General features: G+C 55.2%; 1 protein-coding gene across 1 annotated transcript; it reads right to left on the bottom strand.

The window, feature by feature from the left end:
• Positions 1 to 384: 384 nt before the first annotated feature.
• On the bottom strand, positions 385 to 15,982 carry LOC122173292 (sialic acid-binding Ig-like lectin 14). Its single transcript, XM_065574093.1, has 10 exons — positions 15,734 to 15,982; positions 8,429 to 8,578; positions 7,693 to 8,094; positions 7,233 to 7,553; positions 5,634 to 5,687; positions 3,674 to 3,937; positions 3,339 to 3,404; positions 2,944 to 3,210; positions 1,839 to 1,947; positions 385 to 1,369 (listed from the first exon to the last, which is right to left on the bottom strand). The coding sequence occupies exons 2-10, from the start codon at positions 8,550 to 8,552 to the stop codon at positions 1,288 to 1,290; spliced, it is 1,689 nt and encodes a 562-aa protein (XP_065430165.1). The 5' UTR covers positions 8,553 to 8,578; positions 15,734 to 15,982; the 3' UTR covers positions 385 to 1,287.
• Positions 15,983 to 16,425: the final 443 nt, after the last annotated feature.

Raw genomic sequence — 16,425 nt, 5'->3', positions numbered from 1 at the left:
GAGTGCTGCACTGCCGAACCCCCCCACCTCCGAACACCCCCCCCGCGGAGCACTCCACCTCGATGCCACCCCCCCCGTAGAGTGCTGCGCTGCCGAGCGCCCCGCCACCAAAACAAAAACAACCCCCCCACACCCAGCGCCACCCGACCGAACCAAAAAAACCAAACAAAACCCGAGCGCCCCCCCACCAACCCAAGATTGGCCGCCCCTTACCAGGTGCCGCCCCAAGCACGTGCTTGGTCGACTGGTGCCTGGAGACGGCCCTGCCTGAGCCAGCCAGTCCCCCACCCTGGGGCTGGATCCAAGTCATCACCCACACGTGGGGAAAGGCCCAGTGGCCCATTCCCTGCCTGGCTAGTGGCTTGAAACAAAAAATGGTCACAATTTTTAGCAAACCGAAAACTGTTTAGGTAGAAACAAAAAGAAAAATTGTTGAATTTTTTGGTGAACCAAACATTTGAAAAAAAAATACTTTGGAGTCAATCTGAAAGCATAATCTGATAAATTTTGAGGGAACCCAAAGTCAGCAGGAAAAAATCTTTTCATGTAAAACCAAAAATGGAAATTGGTCAAAATTTTCTGCGAATCAGAAGGTCAGAAATAGATTTGGTTTGAGGATGAAACCTTTTGTTTCAATTTCCAGCATTTTAGACTTTTTTAACCACAAAGTAAAATTACAGGAAATTTCAAACCATACAGTGTGTTTGAATTGAGAAAGTGAAATGTTTCTTTTTGAAAATGTCTAAATGAAATCTTTCAATTTTGGGGAATTTTGGGAGGTTTCCCCCCCCAAACAGACAAATTGGCAAAATCGTCCCAGATTTACACAAAGTTTGGTGTTGCCGAATTTGCATTTTGCACCCAAAAAAAGTTTGTTGGTGAAACTTTCTCCCCGCACTGCCTGGGAGCGGCTGTTCGAGCCGCTGGGTTGGGCGTCGGCTAGCAGGGATCAGTAACTAGGATCAGCTGGTCTGCTCTGTTCTCTAGAGGGTCTCATACTGTGATTGTCACTGGGGTATCTGGCTGCCTGGCGGTCATCACAGAGCAAACAAAGTCATAATCATCAAGGCAACAAACAGATCATCTACTGGTCATATAAACATTACAAGCAGCTTCCATGTGCTTCCCACGTGCATGAGTCTGAGGGGGCAGGATATCAGACTAGATGGGCCTGTTGGCTTCTCCCAGGGTGGCAGTTCCCCCAGCTGAGGTCTCATTCTCTGTTTCCTAAGTCCTCTGAGATTCCAGTTCCTTGTCAGCTCTTCGGTGGCTGAGGAACGTCCCGATCTACAAACCGGATTCTGGCACAGTGGATTCCCTGGCCCCCGGCCTGTCCTTCCTTCTGCTTCCACGATAGCAGCAGGGTGTCCTGGGAGAGAGAGATTCTGGGTATATAAGTGAGTTGCAGTCTGGATAGATAGATAGATGGGTGGATAGGTACATAGTTGGGTAGGTGAGTAGACAGTAAGTTGGTGGGGAGGTAGGTGGGCAGATATGTGTGAAAGTTTATGGGTAGGTGGGTAGATGGGTGGGTGGGTAGGTCAGTGGGTGGGTACGTCAGTGGGTGGTTGGTCAATGGGTTGGGAACTAGGTTGGGTGGTAGGAAGATGGGTGCATCAATGGGTTCATAGGTAGGTGGGTGGGTTGGATGGTAGGGGGTAGGTGTGTAGGATGCTAAGTTGTAGGTAGGTATCTAGGCAACGTGGTAGATGGGTAGATGGGTCGGTCAGTGGGTTGGTAGCTAGGTGGGTACATAGGTGGGTAGAACGGTGGGTAGGTATATGAGTAGGTAGGTACATAGGTGGGCAGATCAGTAGGTGGGTTAGTAGCTGAGTTACCGTCTGTAATAGAGCAGGGTGAGGTAATAGGCCAGGATGAATCCAGTTGCCATGAACACGAGTTTGCAGCTGATTTCGATAAACACCCAAGTGAGGCCACCTGTGGGAGCTGGAAGAAGCCGAGAGTCTGGGATAGATCCCTGCAACCCCTGTCTAAGCCAGACAGCCCCTGCCCTGGGGCCAGGTTGGAGCCAGTGATTCCTGGAGGGGGAAAGGTCCTGTGGCCCAATGTCCGCCCACCTCCCCACAAAAGCCAGTCAATCCCCTCCCTGGGGCAAGATCAGAGCTCACATCCCCTAGTGGGGAAGCGCTCAAACATGTTTCCGGTGGGCTCAGCAGTACAGCGTACATCCTGTGGATGTTGGAGCGGAGGCAGAAGATCCCGGTCCCAGTCCCCACTTCCCGTCCAACTCAGGGCGCTGACAGCCTCATCCCCCTGGGCCCACGAGCTGACCTGCAGGGCCCCCCGAGAGCCGTTCCCAGCCACGGGCTCCCCGTCCACCTGCCATTGGAGCCAAGGTGGGGGTTGGGAGCGCAGGGGGCAACTGCAGCTGATGCTGGGCCCCTGGTGCTGGCAGGACGTCTTCAGCGCAGTCCCCAGCTAGGGGCTGTCTGGGGAGCGCAGGACACACAGCAACAAATTAATAGTCAGAGAGAGAAACCCAAGGCAGGGAGTCCCACAGGTTAACCATACTAATACCCAGGGGAAGGGAGTCCCATAGATTAACCTGCTAGTACCCAGTAGGGGATTCCCACAGGTTCTTCTGCCCTGGGGTGTCTCTTCAGCTGGCCCCCAGACACTGACCTGGCCCCATCCTTAGTCAGTTGCGCTTCACACCAACCCACCTGCTTCTGTGCCCTCAGCCTGGGCACTCATGGCCCTTGTAGACAACCCAGGAATCTGTTCAAGCCTCAGTTGCCCCCCTTGGGGCTGCCCTCGAAGCAGCTAATTAACTATGGCACAGGCTGGGGTGTGGGGTTGTCTCTGTCTCCGTTTAAAGGGGCCAGGCACCTGTGACACCTGCTAGAACTCAGTGGCAAGGATTCCCATGGATTAACACTGCTACTTTCCAGGGTCAGCGTCCCGGGGTTTAACCCCACTCACACTCGATGAGCAGCTGGAACGTCCCCTGGGCAGAGATCTTCTCTCTCTGGGCCCAGCACCCGTACAGCCCCCCGTCCTCGGCTGTGATGTTGGGCAGCTCCAGTCGCAGCTGATTTTCCCCCGCGGGGCGGGTGCCCTCGATGGCTCGGCCCCCCCTCACCCAGGCCAGCGTGGCAGGGAGGCTGCTGGAGATGGAGCAGAGGAACCGCAGGGAGTCGCCCTCCTGGGCCGTGATCTGTGACCCGTTCCCCACCGGGGTGCCGGGATCTGGGAATAGAAATAACACAGAGCCACACGCAGCCTGAGCCAACCAGTCCCTGCCTGGAGGCCTGATCAGGGCCGGCCCCCCTAGAGGGGAAAGGCCCCGTGCCCCACTCCCCACCCCCTAGCGATACCTTGGAATAGCTGGGGGTCACTCCTGTTAGCTCTGGAGATGGTGATTTGCAGAGTCCTCACTGGAGCTGAAATACCCACAGCAACATATTAGATTGGAGAGAGCCTCACACAGAACCCCTGATCCGCACCCCAGCACCCTCCAATAACCCCCCGCCCCTCCCCGCAGCCCAGGACCCCCTATGGTTCCCCTGCCCGCCTCCTGCACCCCAGTGTCCCCTACTGAACCCCCGCCAACCCCCTGCAGCACAGCGCCCCCTACTGACCACCTCCCCCTGCAGCCTAGTATCCTCCACTAAGGCCCCTTTGTGCAGCACAGCGCCCCCTAGTGCCTTACACTGCACATGCACATCCACAGCCCGGCTGGCCGACCCATAGGAATTCTTCGCACAGCACCGATACTCCCCAGCATCCCCTCTGCTGAGTTTCGGCAGCTCCAGGCGCCCGGCCCCTCCCTGGCCAGGGCTGAGGTACTCATTCTCCTTGGCCCAGCTCAGGGTGGCCTCGGGTCTGCTCACAGCCTCACAGCCCAGGCTCAGGGAGTCGCCCTCCTGGGTCTCCAGAGATGCGACGTCGCCCTCAGCTCCTGACACTTCCAGCACTGAAATACATAAACAGGCAGGTTAGGCCCCCTCCAGAGATCCTCCACCAAGGCGCCACGATGCAGCCACCTCTGGCGTGGGGTGCGGGAGCTGGTTATAGATGTAAGCAGAGTCAGGATAAGCTCTACCCTGACATCTGGTGGTGAATTATGGCGAGGGTGGAAAAGAACTTCAGGGGCTGATCTTTTTTGCATAGGCACACCCACCCGCCTGGCCTGGGACAACAACAACTCAAAGTGGTTACTTTGGCTGGTGTGGGATTCCCAGTTTCTCTGTTATTGGGGCAGGAAGAATAGAGTGTTGTTACCCCGATTCTGTGAATCAAGGCCAGTGGAACTGTTGTATGACAGAAGGACTCACCAGTAACTAAGTAGCACTTGCTAGACAAGGGGCATGGGTTACAAAACAATCAATTGAGAGAGGTTGGGGGATGGATATGTGTGCCTGGTGGTCTGGGATCCTTTTGAGGGCCTGGAACACCAATTTATTTCTCTATCTCCACTGTTGAATAGCAGAGCTAAGTTTGCTCCTGTTAGGAGTCTAGCTAGAAGTTGCTAAATTGAGTTCGTTTTGGGCCAATGGTGAACCAGTCCTGGGGCTCCCCTGCTACAAGCTGAAATCACTGGGAGATGAAATCACTAGAAGAGCTAAAATTGCTGAGCTGAGTGCTGTGTTAACTAGTGGGGGAGCCTGAAGATATATTGCTAAGCAGCTGGCAGAGCCGAGCAGTTTGTGGGACGGTTGGAGAGGCCCACGGAACGGGGAGCAGAGTGAAGCAGTTTGCGGGGATGGCTGGAGGAGCAGAGCGGCACGGCACGGGTAGAGCTGGTAGAGCAGAGCCATTCGTGGTAAAGGCTGCAGCAGAACTCCACGGAGAGATGGGGCAGTTGGCGTCGCACAATGTAAGGTGCCCTTTAACATCCTGTGTGCCCCCCCCCATTTCCGCCCAGGCTGGGGGGGAGGGTAAAACTCTGCAGATAAACTTTTGAACTCTGGGGCGACACTGACCAGGGACAGAGACTTTGGTGTTGTTGGACTTTGGGGTGATTGGCCTTAAGACCCTGAGGGGAAAAGGACACTGCCAAACTTACATTGAGGTGGGTCTTTTGCTCATGGTTTGTGTTATGAATCCTGTTTGTGGTGTTTCCCCAACATAATGCCGCATTGTTTTTCTCCTTTATTAAAAGACTTTTGCTACACTCAGACTCTGTGCTTGCGAGAGGGGAAGTATTGCCTCTTAGAGGCACCCAGGGGGTGGTATGTAATTGTCCCTGGTCACTGGGTGGGGGCTCGAGCCGGTTTTGCATTGCGTTATTGAAACGGAACCCCTAGATACAGAACCCGGCCCTTGTTGCTGCCAACTCAGAGGGGCAGAAGGGTTACATACAGGGACCCCTCACCTGGTGTGGAGACATAGCCAGCTCTGGGGTGGGTGCACAATCTTGGTGCCTTTCCATGGCAGCAGGTCTCTGTTGCACAGATCGGTCCCTAACCCATCTCCTCCCTGCTGCCCAGCGCCCCCTAGTGCTGCCCGCAGGCTGGAGACAGAGAGAACTGGGTCTGCTCCCCGCACCACCTCCCTACAGTCCTGTGGCTGCCTCGGGCTCTCCCCTCCAGGCACGGAGCAGCCTGGCCTGGCAGAGCGTGACTAGGAGGTGCTTGCTGATTCCCAGGGCTCGCAGCGTGGCCTCTCACCAGGGCGTCCGTTCCTGGTCAGGGTCCAGGTGATGTTGGGGGGTCTGGGCGAGTCTGTAACACAAACCAGACAGGGGGGATCAGGGGGGCTGGACAGCACCGGGGGGTCGCTAGTGATCACTGAGCCTAGACATGGACCCTCGCTGTGAGCTCAGCTGGGGGACGGGAAAGTCCCTGAAGTGACACAAGACCCGTGGGCGGGGAAGGGAAGCGACAGACCCGACTGAGCCCCACCCAAGAGGCGCCCAACAGAACCCAGGGGCTGGGTTAGGGCTGCGCCAGGAAACCAGAACCGTGGGAAATGGAAACCCAAGGGACCAAAAGCAGTGGGTCTAAATTCGGCCTAATTGGCAGAGGCACTAACGAGGGCCAGGGCTGCTCAGGCCTGGGTACTGGAGCGAACTTCACTATCTTGGTACTACTGTCTGCCGGGCACCCAGGCGTTTAGCGTCCTGCTCCCCAATCATCTCCTCCCCAGGGCGGGACAGAGCCAGAGGTCTAAATAACCCCACTCCCACCCCCACCCCAGACCCAGCCACCACCAGGAACATCAGACACCCCCGTCATGGGTCCTTTGCCTTTCCCCCTCAGTTCATCTCTCCCCAGCCATCTCTTTCACCATCTGGCTTAGCTGGCCAGGCCTGGATATTTTGCAGCCTGGCTGCGCTCAGAGAGGTGTCTGAAATCAACACGTGGAACAGCCGGACGCTGATACTGGCTGGCCAGGTCTGGCAGGGTCCGTCCACGCTGCACTCAAAGCCCGCGACGCTGAGCCTCAGAGCCTGGGTCTGTTGGGTCGGGCTTGGGGGCTCGGGCTGCGGGTCTTTGATTGCAGCACGGACGTTTCCTCCGAGGTCTGTGTAGACGTTCGGGGTCGGGCTGGGGCCTGGGCTCAGACACGGGCAGGGAACTGGGAGGTGGGTTACTTCTAAATCTCCCTCCAGCTGAGGGAACAAGGACCGTCCTTACACTGATGCCTGATTTAATCCTTCACATCACAAAGGCGGCCGCTGATTTCCCCTCTGGCCTGGATCTGCAGCGTGAGGGTCACAGGCCATTTAATGGTTTTTCCCTGGGGCAGGGCGGGCCGAGGTCTCTGAGCACCGAGCCTGGAGTGTGTTTAATACCAGAGAGTGACTGGGTCCCGTTAACACTCTGCCCCATATAGAGCATCCACCGATCCCGGCAGAAAGGGGAGGGGGTGGAGGAGACGTGGTGGGACAGCCTGGGGGGATCTCAGGGGGAACTGGGGTGGCTGGTGTGAGGGGAAATCCCAACAAGGGGGGTTGGAATGGGGGGATGGATCACAGCACAGGAAGATTCTTGGGGCAGGGCAGGTCAGGGGTAGAGAGGGGAGCCATAAGCAAGGGGGGCAGGAAGAGGTGAAGATCCCAAGGGAGAAGGGGCTGCAAGGTGTGGAGGGAAGGGGCCTGAAGTAGAATTGGCTGAGGGTGCATGGTGGGGGGTGGGGAGCCCAGCACAGGGCTGAGTTGGGGGAGGGGCTGGAGAGCAGGGCTGGAGAGCCCAGGGGTGGGGATCCCAGCATAGGGAGTTTGGGCCGATGTGGAGGGGCTGGCGGGGGGGGGGGGGGACACTCACAGCCGATGCGGAGCTGGACTGTTCTGCGAGTGGAAGGTCCCTGTGCTGAGCTGTAGGTGACGGTGCAGACGAGCTCTTTGCCATCGTCCCCTGGGGTGGGCGTGAATCGGAGAGCAGAGCTGTGGGCCCAGGTGCCATTTGCCAGCTGGGCTGAGACGTTCTGGGCTGTGTCACTGAACGGCCCTGTCCAGGTGACTCGGGGAGGGGGCCCAGAGCAGCGCCCAGGGGCTGTGCAGGTCACATTCACCGGTTCCTGGGCCAGCAGTGTTCCTGGCACCCTCTGCGCTGGCGAGATCTGGATCTCTGGCTCCTCCGTCAGCACTGAGACATGGGGAGAGGGGAGAGAATCACTCAGCAACATGGGGCCTTTCCCCTCTAGGAGCGCGGCCCCGATCTGGCCCCAGGGTGAGGACTGGCTGACTCAGGGGGGCTGATAAGCAGTGACTGCAGCTGCTCTTACCTGGCACGGAAATCTGTAGCGTAGGTTGAGTGCGATAGTATTTGGTGCGGTAATTGTATTTAAAGTCTCCCTCGACTCTAAAGAAATATCTCCCCACATCCGTCCGTCGGGCATCGCTGATTTGCAGGGAGCAGTCGCCGGGCGCCGGATTCTCCGCCAGCCGGAACCGGCCCTGGGTCTCCTGCGATACCCTCCGGTTGGGGTCACTGCTGGCCACGGGCGGATTCTGATCCACATCGGCCGGATCCTTGTACCAGTATCTGTAGAGCTGGGCCCGGGAATTGTAGGTGTCGTACGAGGCTGGGTACGTGAAGGTGCAGGGGATGAGAACACAGAGACCTTCCTGCACCGACACCGACTGCGGCACCATCAGGGTAAATCCGGGCAGCTGGGACAGGGACTCTGCAGGGGACAGACAGGGATTGAAGTGGGACCCATAGAGAGCAGAGACCAACCCTGAGCTCCCCCCACAGCTCTGCCCCTGCCCGTCACTCCCGACCTGCAGCCCCCTGTGAGCACAGCCCTGGGTCCTCAACCAAATCACACTCCATTTAGTTTCCATTCCTCCCTACATTGAGTCCCCTGTAACTCAGTGCCCCCTAGCACCACACTGGGCCACTGGGCTCCCCTCCCCCTCTGGCCAGTCTCCCTTCCAAGTTCTGTGACAGACCTGGCCCCGCTTAGCGCAGGTTCTGCCCTTCCCCCTGCACTGGGGCTGCAGGTGCCGCTTACTTACCCCTCCAGAGCAGGGCGAGGATCAGGACCCTCAGCGTGGCAGGACCCCCTGCTCTCCAAGGGGGGGCCCGAGCCCAGAGCTCCTTTTCCCCGACGTCATGCTGTGGCAGCAGGGCTCTGCCCATGGCTGGGGCGTCCGGCTGGGACAGACCTAGAGACAGACGGGGGGTGAGAAGTGTGAGAGCAGAGGCTGTTTGGGGGGACAGATCTCCCTGGGGACCATCAGTACTGCTGGGCTCTGCAGGGGGCTGATCTGGGGCTGCTGGCAGTTCAGTGACCCCCAAATCACCAGACTGTCCTGAGAGATCGTGAGCTAAAAAAATCCCTAAATTGGTGAAAAAAAACCTGAGATTTTCTCCAACAGTCATGAGCTCGGCCAGAAAATCCCGAGCTGGTGACAGAAGATGGCGGGAAGGCAGCACTGCTCAGTGCCTGCTTTGCTTCAGTCTTCTCACAAAAAACAACATGTGAGCGAGCGACCAGCTCTGGAGAGATTACTAAGACTGGGACTGTTCAGCTTGGAAAAGAGACGACTAAGGGGGGATATGATTGGGGTCTATAGAATCATGACCGGTGTGGAGAAAGTAAATAAGGAAGTGGTATTTACTCCTTCCCATAACACAAGAACTAGGAGTCCCCAAATGAAATTAACAGGCAGCAGGTTTAAAACAAACAAAGGGAAGTATTTCTTCACACAATGCACAGTCAACCTGTGGAACTCTTTGCTAGATGATGTGGTGAAGGCCAAAATTATAACATGGTTCAAAAAAGAACTGGATAAATTCATGGAGGACAGGTTATTACCTAGCAGCTCTGTGTTCTTGGGGAACCAGGGCGCAGTACCCAGCCTGTCTGACTCACGAAAGACACCCCCCCTCCACGTCCGCTTGAACCAAACCTGCATCAGAAGAAAGACTTACAAAAAACAATGAAAAGGCCGTGGGAGACACACCTCAACCCCTGGGATAAGGGTGACAGAATTAAGGAAACTCCCCTAGCCTCATTTGCATCGAAGATGGGACAAGGAGGTATCTCCATTAGCACACAGAATGGAGAACAGAGATTCCAAGGCAAGAACCGCACTGAACTCTGGGACCAGAAAAGCAGGGAAGCAATGCATCATGGGGAATCTCTGCTTCAGATGTTAATGAACCTACACCTGCACACACCCAGCTCAGCAGTTATCTGACCAATTCTAGTAATAAATCCTTTATTGGTCTCCAAAATAGTGAATTTCATTGTGAACTCCCTCCAAGGAACACCGCCCAAAGCCAGGAATGATCAGCTCCCATGTCTAGCCTGAACAAAACAACTTTGGTATTCTCGCGTGTTTACACACAAACAAATCTAGTGTTCTCCCTTGGACCATTGTTGTTTCTCTACAAAAACCCCGACCCATGCTCAAATAAGTGTTCTGATGCCTGGATCAAAATCTGCATCCATTCCACTGGGACTTCATCTTCTCCTGACTGACCATGTTGGGGGCTTTGCCTGTCTCCAGCACTCCAGAACCTGGCTTTTATAATCAAACTTGTTAGATTTAATATTATAACTGTTTTGTTTGTTTGGCTCCCCTATGGTTATTACCTGGCAATAAATAACTTTCATGGTTAAGGTGGTTACTTCTCTCTCCCACTCCCCCGTGGATGTTTTTTGGTTTCCTCATTCGCTTTGGCAGCTCCCTGTTACCCCGCCCCGCCCCGCCCCCTGCTCCAGCTCACCTCCGCCTCCCCCGCGAGCGCTCCGCCGCGTCCTGTTTCTCCCTCATCTCTCCCAGCACTTGCACCACGAAACAGCTGATTCATGGGGCAGGGAGGGAAGGGGGAGGAGGGGGAACACGGCGCCCTGGGGGAAGAGGCGGGGTCGGGGCGGGACTTTGGGGATGGGGTTGGAATGGGGGCGGGGCCAGGGGTGGGGATGGGGTGGAGTCAGGGTGGGGCCAGTGTGGGGAAACGGGCGGGGGGCGCAGGCACCCACCGGCGCTGAGAAAGTTGGCGCCTATGCCTAAGCTAAAAGGTCCCTGCAGCACCCAAAAGTCTGGTGGGGTTTGCTCATCAAGTGGGTTACGACCAGAACAACTGTAACATGACAGTGGGGATAGGGACGTGCTGAACCTGGGGCATAGGAGGGTGGCAGCTTGGAAGTGCTGCTCGACCCAGCCTGCTGAGTCCAGGGGCATATAAGGGGTCAGCTTGGGAGTCCTGATTAACCCGGTCCTCTCAGACACGTGCTGGTAATGTGTGTGTGTGTGTGTGTTCGTCTGATTCTGGGGCTGGAAGAACCTAGGTCCTGCAGGATTGCTCCATTGGGAGCGTGTGACAAAGTGGGACTGTTCTTAATGTTTTCTCTGAATACTGTGTGAGTGCCTCAGTTTCCCCTATGCATTTCTTAGGTATCTAGGTGGGGGGATCAGGGTGTATGATTGTTGCAGAGCCCAAGAAGGCCCCTGTGATACTGTCGGCACAGAGAATGGCCGGCACTCTGTCTCCTGGCAACTAATGGCCTGGGCCCCTCCCCTGCAAGGTGCCAGCTGAAGATGTTGGAGAACAAAGAGATCAGGTGACCACCTGGCCTGGGAAAGAGACAAAGGCCAGAGAGGAGGGGGTGGAGAGTCTCAGTTGGGAGCTGGCTGGGAAAATGGAAGGGAACCCAGATGGGGCTCTGGCCTCCCTGGGGCCCCCCAAGATGGACCTAACTGAAGGGGTCCTGTTGTCTGTACCTGCAAGACCTGTCTTGGACTGTGTTCCTGTCGTCTAAATAAACCTTCTGTTTTACTGGCTGGCTGAGAGTCATGGTGAATCGCAGAAAGCCTTGTCTCCCCCTAACTCCGTGACAGAGGGAACTTGCAGAAGGGAGAAGTAGATCTCCGTATGAGAACACAAGTGACACAAGCAGTACATGGATAGAAGTACAGAACCCCCACCTCCTGCCCCAGAAGAGTAACCCTAATAAATGAGCACTTGATGATTCCCTGTTCTGTTCATTCCCCCTGGGGAACCTGACATTGGGCACTGTTGGAAGACAGGATACTGGGCTAGATGGACCTTTGGTCTGACCCAGTCTGGCTGTTCTTATGGAGAAATGTGGGCTCAATGGAACTACCATTAAGTGGATACTGAACTGGTGAAACAACTGCAAACAATGAGTAACTGTTAACGGAACGATGTGCGATTGGAGAGGGGTCTCAACTGAAGTCCCACAGGGATCTGTTCTAGGTCCCGTGTTGTTTAACATCTTTATCAATAACCTGGGTGTAGCATTAGTTAGCAGACGGATCAAATTTGCAGATGACAAAGCTAGTGGGGGTTGCCAACACTTTGGAGGATGAAGCTAAAATTCAGAGGGACTTCGATAAATTGGAGAACTGGGCTGTAGACGACAGAATGAAATTCATGAAGGACAAATGGAAGGTGCTCCACTTAGGGAAGAAAAAACAAATAGACAAATACAGGGTGGGGAAGAACTGGCCTGGTAGTTGCACTGCTGAGAAGGAGCTGGGAGTTGTGGTGGATCACAAACGTGACATGAGTCAGCAATGCGATGCTGTTGCAAAAAAAAGGGAATGCAATTTCAGGTTGCATGAACAGAGGCAGAGCATGCAAGTCAGAAGAGGTGACCCTACCGCTCTACTCGGCGCTGGCTAGGCCTCAGCTGGAGGACTTTGTCCAGTTTTGGTCACCAATGTATAGAAAGGATGCAGAAAAACTGGAAAGGATCCAGAGGTGAGGGATAAAGGGATAGCTCAGTGGTTTGAGAATTGGCCTGCTAAACCCAGTGTTGCGAATTCAATCCTTGAGGGGGCCATTTAGAGATCTGGGGCAAAAATCTGTCTGGGGATTGGTCCTGCTTTGAGCAGGGGGTGGGACTAGATGACCCTCTGAGGTCCCTTCCAACCCTGATATTCTATGAAGTTATGTTGGTATAAAGATGTCCAAAGGGATGGAATGCAAGCCCTAGGGGCACAGCCTGAAGGAACTGGGCATGGTTACTGTGGAAAAGAGATTGGGGGAGGGGGACATGATTGTGGTTTTCAAATCCTTGAAAGGCTGCCATAGAGAAGCTGGAGAAAAGTTGTTCTCTCTCGCCCCAGAGGGCAGGACAAGGGGCAACGGGTTCAAACTACAGCAGAGACAATTGTGATTAAACCTCAGGGAAAACTCCCCAGCTGTGAGAGCAGTCGGACAATGGACCAGGGAGGTGGTGGAAGCTCCTTCACTGGAGGGTTTCAAGAGGAGGCTGGACAGCATCTGTCTGGGGTGCTATAGACCGAACAAATCCTGCATCTTGGCAGGGGTTGGACTAAGTAACCCCTGTGGTCCCTTCTTCCCCTTTGGGTCTGTGATTCTAGGATTCACTGAAAATCCCGAGATTTAATGTGAATGTCATGACAACCCCCCCTCCCTGAAATTCAGTAATACATCCCGAGGCTTGCTTTAAAAGTCCTGAAATTGGTTAAAAATTGTGAGATTTGCTCTAAGAATCCTCAAATTGGCTTTTAAAATCCACAGATTTGTGCTTTGTCTCTGCACACCCTGTTGTTTGTGGCCCGTTGCCTTACCCCTCCTCCCGCCCCCCCCCCCACGGGTGCTGGTGTCGCCCCTGCATGTTGAGTGTCTTCGTTCTGCAGAGACCCAGTGGAGGTGGATGGCCTGGAGGTGGGTAAAGTGTCCCCGGAGGGTGGGGGGAGAGTGCAGAGAGCTGACGGCTCCCCCCTCTGCAGCCAGGGCGGGGCGTTAATGCTGTCATCCCTTCCCCACAGCTGTTTCTCCCGCCCCCACTGCACCCTGCTTTTCCTGCACCTGGGACTCTCCTCCCCCCATGAAAATAGTACTGGTCACTCCCCACTCCCCACTGTTCTGAGAATGGAAGGGGCCACTCCCCCCCCCACACTCTTGTGAGAAAAGCATGGGCCACTCCCTCCTCCCCACTACTCACATGTTGTCATAAATATAAAGGGAAGGGTAACAACCTTTATGTATGCAGTAATATAAAATTCCTCCTGGCCAGAGGTACAGAATCACTTTACTTGTAAGGGGTAAGAAGCTCAAATAACCTGGTTGGTACCTGACCAAAAGGACTAATAAGGAAAGAAGATACTTTGAAATCTGGAGGGGCAGGGAGAGGTTCTGTTTGAGCTCTTTTTGTTTGTTCCCTCTCCGGACAGAGAGAGAGACCAAGCAGGAAAAACATCTCCTGAAAACATACCTGAAATGATACATCTAAAATTACAGAAATTGTAAGTAAGGGCAAGGAAATGCGTTGGATTATCTTTTGTTTTAGCTTGTAAATTTTCCCTATGCTAAGAGGGAGTTTTAGTCCTGTTTTTGTATCTTTGAAGATGAGCATGGAGGTCAATCCTCTGTGTTTAAATCTTTTTATTACCCTGTAAAGTTACCTTCCATCCTTATTTTGCAGGTGTGATTCTTTTATTTTTTCTTTAAATAAAGTTCTTCCTTTAAGAACCTGTTTGATTTTCAGTGTCCTAGGGACAAAGGGTCTGGTCGGTACTCACATTATTCTCAAGCCTCCCAAGAAAGGGGGTGAAGGGTCTTGGAGGAATATTTGGGGAACAAGGGACTCCAAGTGGCCATTTTCCTGAATTTTTATCTAAATCACTAGGTGGTAGCTGCAATACCGTCCAAGGACAAGGAAAGGATTTGTGCCTTGGGGAAGTCTTTGACCTAAGCTGGTAAAAATAAGCTTAGAGGGTCTTTCATGTAGATCCCCAGATCTGTACCCCAGAGTTCAGAGTGGGGAGGGAACCCTGACACATGTGAAAATGGTATTGGCCACTCACACCTTCCCCCCTTCTCACCTGTTAATATGGTTTGGGCCGCTCCCTATTACCCCTTCCTCACCTATGAGAATGGTATAGGACTCTCCCCTCCTCCCGTATGAAAATAGCGTGGTCTACTTACTCCTGACGCCTCCTTTCCATTTAAAATGGTATGAGCCACTCCCCTATTCCTCATTCCCTTTCTGAGCAAATGGTATGGGGCAATGGCTCCTCGCACCGACATGAAAATGGTACAGGCCACTCCCCCTTTTCCCTCCCCTATCTAAAAACTCCTCTCAGTTCCTAAGGGGGGAGCTGCTTCCATCCTGCAGCACCCCTGATTGGCTGCCCTTCTCCAGGAGGCGGGATAAATGGGCAGGGTAGGAGGGGCATGGACCAGCCTCGAGAGATCCAGCCTCCATCCCCATCTCTGAGGGGTGGGGGCTGCCGTGACCCCGTGCAGTTTCTGGGAGCCCCAGGGGGTCTGTGCCTCACACAGCTCCATAGGAGACAATGGGGTGAGCACAGCTGGAGGATGGGGAGAAGTTTGCATGTATGTGTTCCCCCTGGGGGATCTATAACTGCTCCCTCTGCAATGTCTGTCCTCCCTATCCCCCAACCCCTCCCCCCCCGAGCAGTTCCATTTCCCACCATCCCTCTGCTGCCCTCAGGTGCTCTTGGGAAGGAGGCTGAGAGATGAGATCTGGGGAACCCCCTGCTGTACGTGGCCCCCGGAGCCGACACCTCCAGTGCGGTCCCCATGGTGGGGGAGCCCTGGGACAGGACCCTGCTCAGGCTCGAGGGGCACCGGCAGAGCTGTGGAGACGCGCAGCCCAGGGCTGGGATAGCAAGGGGCTGCAGGTTGGGATTGAGGGGCACCCTAGTCACCACAGACCATCCAGCCCCCTCCCCCTTAGTTCCACTCACCCCTAGACTGCAGAGGGGGCGTGGCACCTGGTTCTCCGACCCTGAGCCCAGGTTCTCCAGGGTTTGTGACTCGGAACCTGGGGAAGCAGCATGCACAGCATGTGAAAGTAGAAGTGGGTGCAGACAGGACGGGGTTGGGGAAAGATGCTCTCTCAGAAACCCCAGCACCAGCATCCTGCCGACTTCCCCTCCCTCTGGCCCTGCCCGTGGCTTCCCTGCTACAGGGGCAGGCTGCATATTGCTTGTGGGGCTGGAAATAGATCCCAGCCGTCCTGGCTCTGAGCCCCTGTACACCTCATTCTCCTCCCAGAGCTGAGATAGAGCCCAGGAGTCCTGACTCCCTGTCTCCAACCCCCACTGTAACCCACTAGGCCCTGCTCCCCACCCAGAGCCAGGGACAGAACCCAGGAGTCCTGACTCTGAGACCCTCTATACCTCACTCTCCTCCCAGAGCTGGGGATAGAACCCAGGAGTCTGGGCTCCCTGCCCCCGTCCCAGCTCTATTCCTTTATTACTGCTTTTTCCAGTCACACAATACTATTTGAATGCTAGGAGCTCACATCTCTTATAATATTGTACATGCTGCAGACGCTAATCACTCACCCCGAGCTGAGATGCAGCCACCTCCAGGCGGGGCAGCTGGGGAACAGCCACACAGCGACACTGCCCAGGGGTTGTTCACCCAGAGCTGAGATGCATCTGCCTCTGGGGTGGGGTGGCTGGGAACAGCGCACTGGAACAGCAGATGCCTGGTTCGGACAGCTAGCGAATCCCAGCTCCAATGGGAAGAGCTGGGTGCGTGTGAAGACCTGCCTGGGACAGAGCGAGCCCGAGGGTCAGGGCGAGGGCTGTGGCGAGATGTGAGATTTCAAGACAGGAAGGGGAAGTCAGCGCCTGAATCTGGCCCTAGAACATCTTGCACAAGCCAGTTCCAGTGGCTGGAGATCTCGGTGCCACTGATGCAAGAGGGAGATTGGCACAGATACAGGCAGTTCCCACAGACATCCGGCTTCTGGCCCCACCGCGGGCAGGGAGCAGGGGGAACTGGCTATCAGTGGGGGGAATGGGGCATGGGGCCTTTTCCGTCTAGGGGGCACCGGCTATGATCTGCCCCAGGGTGGGGCACTGGCTGGCTCTCGGGGGTGGGAGTGGGACCCGGGGTCCTTCCCCTCTAGGGTCTCTCAGCAGGGGAGACGCCAGCAGATCGGAGCCGGTTCATTGAGCGTAGATGTTGGTTTTCTGTCTTTTGGTTCCTCAAACACCTCCCGGGTCACTGAGTCTGGGGATTCCCTTGT

The sequence above is a fragment of the Chrysemys picta genome, chromosome 20, assembly GCF_011386835.1.
Source record: "Chrysemys picta bellii isolate R12L10 chromosome 20, ASM1138683v2, whole genome shotgun sequence".
Lineage (NCBI taxonomy): Eukaryota > Metazoa > Chordata > Testudines > Emydidae > Chrysemys > Chrysemys picta.
The sequence above is the reverse complement of the archived record's forward strand: the minus strand, read 5'-3'. Positions and strand labels throughout refer to the sequence as shown.